Source organism: Serinus canaria, chromosome 10, assembly GCF_022539315.1.
Source record: "Serinus canaria isolate serCan28SL12 chromosome 10, serCan2020, whole genome shotgun sequence".
Taxonomy (NCBI): Eukaryota; Metazoa; Chordata; class Aves; order Passeriformes; family Fringillidae; genus Serinus; species Serinus canaria.
The window spans coordinates 17,083,363-17,091,993 of record NC_066324.1 but is presented as its reverse complement, the minus strand read 5'-3'; the positions used below and the strand labels follow the sequence as shown (position 1 = coordinate 17,091,993).

General features: G+C 53.5%; 1 protein-coding gene across 1 annotated transcript in view; it reads right to left on the bottom strand.

Annotated features, from left to right (window-relative positions):
* Window positions 1-298: 298 nt before the first annotated feature.
* Window positions 299-8,631, bottom strand: part of DUOX2 (dual oxidase 2) — a 27,792-nt gene continuing 19,459 nt past the window's right edge. The window contains exons 18-34 of the mRNA XM_050978469.1: window positions 8,430-8,615; window positions 7,784-8,009; window positions 7,091-7,184; window positions 6,734-6,909; window positions 6,425-6,494; window positions 5,898-5,993; window positions 4,973-5,151; window positions 3,936-4,166; window positions 3,612-3,711; window positions 3,458-3,507; window positions 3,201-3,328; window positions 2,839-2,992; window positions 2,483-2,715; window positions 2,176-2,334; window positions 1,822-1,977; window positions 1,594-1,722; window positions 299-1,156 (exon numbers count right to left, since the gene is read on the bottom strand). Coding sequence (XP_050834426.1) covers window positions 1,034-1,156; window positions 1,594-1,722; window positions 1,822-1,977; window positions 2,176-2,334; window positions 2,483-2,715; window positions 2,839-2,992; window positions 3,201-3,328; window positions 3,458-3,507; window positions 3,612-3,711; window positions 3,936-4,166; window positions 4,973-5,151; window positions 5,898-5,993; window positions 6,425-6,494; window positions 6,734-6,909; window positions 7,091-7,184; window positions 7,784-8,009; window positions 8,430-8,615 — 2,490 coding nt within the window. The 3' untranslated portion in view covers window positions 299-1,033. The remainder of the gene's footprint in view (window positions 1,157-1,593; window positions 1,723-1,821; window positions 1,978-2,175; window positions 2,335-2,482; window positions 2,716-2,838; window positions 2,993-3,200; window positions 3,329-3,457; window positions 3,508-3,611; window positions 3,712-3,935; window positions 4,167-4,972; window positions 5,152-5,897; window positions 5,994-6,424; window positions 6,495-6,733; window positions 6,910-7,090; window positions 7,185-7,783; window positions 8,010-8,429; window positions 8,616-8,631) is intronic.

The window sequence follows — 8,631 nt, the reverse complement described above, 5'->3', positions numbered from 1 at the left end:
ATCCCGAGGGTTGGAATTATTCCCACAGCTCAGGCTGGTTGGGCTCCTTGTCTGATCTGCTCCTTCATCAGGTCTTGCTGGGAGGCAGTAGGGCTGGAGGACATAAGCAGTGGGGCTGTGCCTGTGATCCCCCACCCCAACTCCATGTATGTCACCAGGGCAGGGTAAACTCTGTCCAACTTGGCCCATTTTCCAGTGGGCTGGAGTTAATGCCCTGTGCCAGGAGCAAGGCCAACACTATGCCACAAGTATTGCAAGTCCCCAGGTGACCAAGACCCAACTACAGGAGGCAAGAAAATGTTTTAAGACTTCAATCAGCTTTATTTGAGCTCAACCATGGCCTGCAAAAGCAGCAATGATGCAAAACCAGGCATTACTTAAACAAGTACAACTGATTTCTGATTGAAGGACTGACTCTGCTGGAAGAAGCCAATGCAAACACAACTAAGGCCCTATGCAAACCCGGGGAAGGCTTGGAGAATTAACAAGGAGGCATTGAAGAGTATGTGAGGAGAGCTGTTTCAAAAAGAGGGATACCAGGGAGCTTGCTGGCTCCTCCTCCCATCTGTTCACCACAGGGGTGTTGGAACAAAGTGCTGTGAATTCAGGTTGTGCAGGCACCAAGCTGCTCCCCAGAGCTGGTCAGAGACATTCCCTGAACCCCCCAGCAGAGCAGAAGCTTTGTCCTCTGTGATTAAGGGGGCAGAGCTGGGTCTAACTCCAACAGTGGGTTTTCTGGGTTGGGACAACCAGCCTGACCGTAGCTGTGGGGCTGCAGGGATGTGTGGATGGTAGCAGGGCTCAAGGGTTCACACTGGGGCCATGTAGGGCAGTGCTGGGATGGCAAGGCTTTACTAGCACACAGGTCTCTGCTGTGTGAGTCTCAGTATCCCTGCACTCAGCTGTGCATGGCTTCCACCTGGGGAGGGTGCTGGGTGGGAGCCTGGGACTGTGGCTGCTGGAGGTATTGCTGCTAGGTGCTAGGGTGAAAAATTGCAGCTGCAGCCAGAGGGTGGAACAGTGTGGGGTAGGGTCAGAAATTCTCATAGTGATGTGCAAAGTAGGTCTGGTCCTTCTTGTTCATCTGCCGGCAAGCCTGCTCCACACTCTTTGTCATCCCGGGTGGGCCACAGCTGAACACGCCGATCTTTTGCACCTGGGGAAGGAGGGAGCCAAAGAGGTCAGACTGCAGCACCAGTTCTCCCCACAGTCCAGCCCCCCTTGCTCTCTGACAGCTTTGGGCATGGATGCTGGCTGAGCAGCCTGTGTCAGCCTCCAGAGGCTTTTGGGGAGGTTGTTACAATCCCATGGAGCTGCCACGGCCATGGAGGAAGGATGGGAACACCTCCTGCTCAGGTAAGTGGTTGCAGCCGGGGTCCTGCAATAGCAGGAGGTGTTTAGCTGGTATGGGGCATTGCTGGCTCCTGGCAAAAAACTCAGCCTGGCTCCAGAGGGAAAACAGGATTCATTCCCCTCTGCTCTGTTCTTGGTGCAGATGCCAATGAGGTCTCCAGGACCTTGGGGACAGGATGGGACCAGTCCTCCACAATGGCCAGTGCGTGCACCTCCTCTTGTCCCCAGCCAGACACTGACCTCAGGGTGCACCTCCTGCAGTGAGCAGAAAAAGGGCACGAAGGGAGGGCGCCCAAAGTGGGTGATGGAGCGCAGCCCCGTGAACAGGCTCTTGTTCAGCACCTTCTGGAAGTGCCGCTCACAGATGTACTGAAAGAGAGATTGGTGCACGTCAGATGGCCCAGCATAGCCCAGCATGGCCTGGCGTGGCATGGCCTGGCACCCTCCCCCTTGGATGCCCAGGCTCACCAGCATGGTGGTGCGCAGATCAAACTTCTCGGCCAGCTGTGTGATGTAGATGTGCACAGAGACCAAGCCGTTCTTGTCTGATTCCTCCACCTCGCGGATGATGTCCGTCAGCCACTCAAACTGCCGCTGTGTGCGCGTCACCCAGATGAAGTAGATCTGTGGCACATTGGAATGAGGCCCAGAGTGGGGCCAGCATCCTTATGAATGTCTATGGACTCCACGGAGGATTTTACCCCCAAAGAAACCAGCAGCAGCAGGAGGAATCTCAGAATCATGAATCAATGAGGTTGGAAAAGATCTCTGAGATCACTGAGTCCCACCTCTCAGGGGGGCTTGTCTTTCAGACACTCTTACCTTCTTACACAGCAGCTTGGAGTTTATGGATGACTTGAAGACCAGGTCCTTGAGAATGGATGCGAAGGGAGTCACCCCGATGCCTCCTCCCACCAACACCGACACCTCAAACTTGTTCCACTCCTGGTGGCCCTCCCCAAAGGGCCCGTCCAGGTAGAGCTGGAAGGGAATCAGCAGTTAGCATTAGTCTCTGCTTGCCCAGGTCTTGGGAGGGCTGGAGATGTGCCTCACCCTCGGCACAACCCATTCCCAAGATTCTCTCTCGGGCTCAGATGTCCCCGTGGGTGACATGCTGTGCAGGGCTCACCTTGGGCAGCGCGCCGAGGAGGGCCAGGCTCTTGGGAGAGTAGAGCTCCCGGAGCCGGGTGGTCCAGGGCCCGACGGCGCGGATGTGCAGGCTCAGGGTGTCGTCGTGCGGGGCCGAGGTCAGCGTGAAGGGGTGGTACTCCGTGGTGCCCAGGCCCACGCAGGCGATGCGCACCCACTGCCCAGACTTGTAGTCAAAGTCCTGTGGCCGCTGGAACTGCAGGTGGGTGACACCTGTGGGGAGATTGGGAGGGGGCTCCGGTAAGTTGGAGATGTTGAGGAGTTGGTGTTCCTGCAGTGGTGCAGCCCCTGGTGCTCTTGCAGGGAGCCTGGGCTGGGCTGGTGCTGTTGTGGTACCTGAGGGCAGGAGCTCAGCTTTCACCACACTGATCTCCACCTTCTTCCTGCTCAGGCTGTACAGCTTGTCTGCAGTGTAGATGAGAGCTGGGATGATGAAGTACATGTAGAAACGGGGCTGCTGGATCAGTGCATAGCTGCCATGGATGATGACCTGGGCAGGGAGCAGAACCCTTTAGCAGGACAAGTCATCACCCCAGGGATGATTTGGTGGCAGCTCAACAGCAATGGGGAGCCAGGACTGGGGCTACCATCTCCCTTGGGACTACCCCAAGCTACTCTATCTCATCAGCTGGGCTGAGTTCACCTACAGGCTTGCAGTGCATGGGCACCATCCCTCCCTTCCAGCCCAGATCCTTTACCAGGATGTAGAGCAGCATGTAGAGGTGGTGAGTGATCCAAAATCCCTGGAAGCTGACGCGCCGGAAGTGGCGTGTGGCAAACACGTACATCACAGCAAGGACCACGAGCAGCAGCACTCCTGTCATGCCTGTGAGAGGAAGAGTTGAGAGGCCCATGGGGGAGAACAGGGCAGCCGCACAGGCGCTCTGACTGCACTGGACAGGGGGCTGCCCATCCTGGACACAGGTGTGGAGGTCTGCCTGCTAGGTGTTCTCACCTGGAATAGTTTGGAAGAACCACCAGTAATACTTCTGTGGGAGCTGTGACCTGGAAAAGAACAAGAGATTGCACCGTGGAGTGACCAGAATGAACTAATGGTTTCCATTTTCATTTCTGTCCATGCCCAGGACTTTGCTTCAAATTCCACCTACCCATCATTTGTAAAGACAGTGGAGAAAAGGCAGGACAGCACACTGAGAGGTGTGATTGAGAAGATGTAGACATTCACTATGTGACCCGCAGTGTGGAGCACTGTAAGAGAAAAAACACAGAGAAAGAAACATCGCTTGGTGTGGATGGAGGTGTGTCAGACTCTGCTGATGTCCCCTGGGACCTGAAGTCACTCTGAGGACTCCTTTGCTGTAGTGCAAGACATCTATGTCTCTGCAAGGTCTTTAAGCTTCTGCCTGGTCCTGCCATGGCATGATGGGCTGGTCCTCTGCTGGGGGGTGGCAGTGCCCCAGCAGCCCACCCACCTGAGAAAATCAGGGCTGCCATGGCAATCCAGCGGTGGAAGTCGACGGCGGCGTCGAAGGGGATGTAGTGATTGAGGAAGGTCTCCCTCAGGACGGTGATGAGGTTGCGGCACATGGTGAGCAGGATGTAGGAGTACATGAAGGAGATGGAGGCAGCTGATCCCCTGGAGATGATGATCCCCACTAAGGTGGTCTGTGCAATTCCAGTGCTGGGGGATGCAAAGGCGTAGTCTGGGGAGAGAGAGCAGAGGGGGTGTCGTGTGCCCAGCGCTGAGGGCCATCACCCTTCCTGCAGCAAGGGGACAGCCACCTGTGTGGCTCCATCAAAAACAGGACGTCAGGGATGGGTTTGTGTGAGGAAAGGGGCACAATGACCCAGAACTGCTGGATGACAGGGTGTCCTTGGAGATCCAGGGAGAAGAATGTCCACCTGGGAATCTGCACCTTGGGACTGTGGCCTCAGTTGAGGAATCCAATATAAGAGGAGTCCATAAACTGGAATAAGTCCAGTGGAGACCACCAGGAGGGGTGGGAGCTGGAGGACATCATAGAGCTATGTCTGTGTAAGGGAAAGGCTGAGGGAAATGGGCTTGTTCAGGCTAGAGGAGATGGGTCAGGGAAGCTGGCTGTCTGCAGCCATGGGCACACAGAGCAAGTCTTTCTCTGGGATGCAAAGTGGAAGGATGTGAGCACGAGTTACACTGTAGAAAACTCAGGTCTAAATTCTGGAAATTCTCCATGGGGAGAATTTCAAAAACCAGCACAGGCCCAGCAAGGTGGTAGAATCACCAGCCTTGCAACTCTTTGCAGCTTCTCTAGACAAGGCCTTCAGCAGCCCTCATTCAGCTTTGGAAAAGGGTTTTGTCTGAGGAGGGCATTGGACCAGACCCTTCCAGAGATCCCTTCCAACCTTTGGGGACTCAGTCCAGGGGAGGACTGACACTGCTGCCCAAAGTTGTGCCCATCGTGCCCCAGGCAACGACCAGCGTTGAGGCAGGAAGCCTGTGCCCCCTCAGCAGGGCAGGGTGGGCACTCACAGTAGGCTCTCTCAGCAAAGACACCAGCAGTGATGGCAGAGAAGAGGATGACACAGACGATGTGGCGCCGGTAATTCTCAACGAAGCGCTTGAACTCCTGGATCTTCTGCTGCACTCTGTTCCTCTCGTACTTCTTCCGTTGTGCTTCCGTGTACAGATGCAGCTGGTAGTTGTTTGCCCTGACAAATGCAGGAGTGCTGGTGTCACTGTGAGGTTTCCCTAGCAAGGAACAGCTCAGGGCCCAGGTTTGGGTTTCCTTTTAAAGTGCTCCTGCACATCAGTGACAGGGGTGACCTGCAGAGCACACGCCATCTGAGGGTGAACTCAGGTCAGCCTGCTCTACAATGCCTTCAAAAGCTGGTAGCAGAAGTGGAGGCAGTGACTCACAAATGAAACTGTAGGTGAGAACTGTAAGTTTTATAGTAATATTCAACCATCAAAAAATTATCTGCTAAAGGCGAACTTCCTTAATTGGTGCAATTAAGGCAAACCAAGGTATTATGGCCAACAATAACAGCAGCTGAACTGCTTCCTTGAAGAAATACCTGCTGCTGCCACAGCAGGGAGGACCAAATTCTCTCCTGCCGCCTTGTAGGCAGCTCAGGTGAACCAGCAGCAGCCCAAGAAGCAGAGGAACACAGGCAGCAACTGTCAGACAAGACCCCTCTCTAAAAGCCATTATGCCAACCTCTGGAGTTGGCCACTTCATTTGTTTGGAGGTTTTTTTTGTAGAGGCACATCACCCAGACCCAGCTATGGTGCTGTCCCGCCAAGATGGGATTCTTTCTGTAGCTCCTTGGCCAATGAGTGCCTCCTTGGAGCAGTGACATTTGACTAGAGGGCTACCCAGTCTGACATGGAGGTATGAGAAACAGCAAACAGGATAAGCCCAAGCCCCAGAAGCACAGATGGGGAGGGGACTCACTTTCTTCCTGGTCTTCTCCTCAGTTCTTGGCCTTTTCGCTCCATGTAGTGACTCACAGTGTCCAGATTTGTGTCTTTCCTCTCCTCTGAGATAGTTCTGTGGAAAAAGAGCTATGTCTAGCCCACAGTTCTATTTGTTAGAGATGCTCGCCAAAATTTTCCCCTTCTCTCCACTTCCCATCCCAAGCTCAGCTGGGAACATGTCCAGTCTTTTCCGCAAGCCTGCCTGCATTGACTCCAATTGCACATGGTCTGGATTCACGCCAAGATAACCCCTCCATCTGAAGAGCAATGCAGGACTCCATCTCCACACAGAGGGTGCAACAGGGCCCTGCAGGAGGCAGTTCCTCCCTTCTGGCTGTGCCTGGGGAGGAGGACAGCAGCCTCACCGCAGCATGCACTTCCCACCCCTTCCCCAGTGCTGGGAGCTCCAACATCTGGTGGGAGCATTTGTTGGGAAGCTTGGGGTGGAGGATGGATGTGAGCCAGGGCAGGAAGAGAACAGTGGCACCAAGGAAGGGAGCTTACCCTTTTGGCTCGCTCTTTCTTATGAAGGAGACGCAGTTGCGCAGATTTTGCTTGGAGACCTCAGGGATACCTTTGAGGAGACAAAAGGACAAACAACCATTCAGAAAGTGCAAGACAAAGTTTAGGAATCTCCTGTGGGCGGGGAAAAGCTCTGAACTGACCCAGACATCACACACAAAGCAACAGCTGATGCCCCATTACTGCAGTGGATGTGGGAATGCTGAAGGGCCAGGATTTGAGAGGCAGTGGTGGTGCCCATTGCCTCCAGCCTTGCAGGAGCTGGGCTGTCCCAGGGCTGGTGCCACTGACCTCTGACGCAGAGCTGGGTGAGCCGAAGCTCGCTGTCGTGGTCCCGCAGCATGTAATGGAAATTCTCCCACGTCAGCTCATCCCTGTCCTGAAAGCCCGAGGCCCGGAACATGGACTCGGTCACCTGCTCTGCCTGTTCTCTTGACAGGCAGTTGTTGGAGATCTCAATGAAGGACCTGGAGCAAGGAGGTGAGATGGAAACACCAGCTGAGTCCCTCAAATAACACAGAGCAGAGTCCCAGACCAGTTTCATGGGAGAAATGGGCTCTTGGTTGCACTTGTGCACAGAAACTGGGAGCTGCTTCTGAAGACAAGTCTATAAACATTGTGAAAACATTAGGAGAGGAGGGAGAGTACCTGAGCATCCTCAGAAACTCCTCCTTGGAGAGGAACCCATTCTCATCAATGTCATACATCCTGAACATCACCTTGGACTTCTCCTCTGGGGACCCTGGTGGGGAGAGGAAGAGGCAAAGTAAGAACTAGATCCTATCTTCATCAACAAAGATGATTTCATATGTTGGTTTTGAGTGTCTGGACCCTGCAGCAGTGGAGTCTCACCCTTCCACTTGACTTTCTCAAGTGCAAGGTGAAATATTGTGTAGACACACATTCTTTCTTGTGCATTATTTTTCAAAGTGTGCTTTTGCAGAGCAATGATTTTTCTGGGAGTTTTTTTGATTGAATCTGGCATTCAACACTTCCACCTGTGAATCCACCATTCCAGTGGTCATTTATGGAGAATCAGATATCAGACACAGTTGCTGTGACCTCCCAGGTCCAGGATGCACAGGATCTCCCCTCAGGAGAAAGGGCTGACATATCTGTGGTGGTGGAAGACAGCTCCCCTCGTGAACCATCTTCCAGAAAACACAGTTACCTTGTCATGCCCCATAACCCAAGCTGAAGCTGTCCTGAGTGAAGGAAATTTTAACCTGTAGCAGTGTCTACAGGTTGACCTGCTGGGTGAACCATGTCCTCTGCTCTGACAGAGCCTAGAAAGAGGTCCAAGGGCAGCAGACAGAGGGATTAACCAGCTCCAGCTCCCACCTTTCATGAAGACCACCAAGATGTCCAGGAACTCCCGAAAAGAGATGTAGCCATTGCCATCTTTGTCAGCCAGGGAGAACATGGACTCCACGAACATGGAGTGCTCTTTGAGCCCCAGGGCTTCAGCAAACTCAGCCCTGCTCAGCTCACAGGTAAGAGACTCCCTTGCCTTCTGTGAAGATTCAAAGCTGAGCTCCCCGGCGTCGGATCTGTCGATTTCCAGCACCTGCAGGTTGTGTCCCACAAAAGGAATGCTGTGAGTGATGGCTAAGCAGAAGGCTGGTGTTTCCTTTCTGACCTATTGCACAAGGACTGGTGGCTCCCTGGCACCAAACTCATGGCAGATACCATGGAGAAAGTTCCGTGTCCCTCCTACACAATGTGACTTTTCACACTCCTCGTGACTGACCACTCTGGAGACCTCTTACATCACCCCATAGTCTCTTTGCCACTTTAGACACTTGTATCACTGTCGGGGATCTCCCTTTGTCTTCTGCAAGGTAAAATGCATTTCCTGGAAGTATTGGCAGCTTGTTTGTGTGTGGCTTACCAGCTCTTCCAGAAAGCACCAGCCCCAGTGTTCATTGTTTAATCAATACAGAAATACCTTCCCTCATACATCAGGGCTTGCTACACCTCTACACACCTGAGCAAACAGGTGCCTGAAGAAAGTCTCTAGAATTTGTTTTCTCTGCTCCTGGGTGACTGCCCGTTTCATCAGGCTCTGCTCCTTCATCTCAGACAGATGCAGGTCAAATCTGCTCTCCTTCAAGTACTCTCTGAGCTTCCCAACAAAGATGCTCCTCTCGGCTTCCTCACTGAAGAGCAGCACCTGCAAAGGACCCACA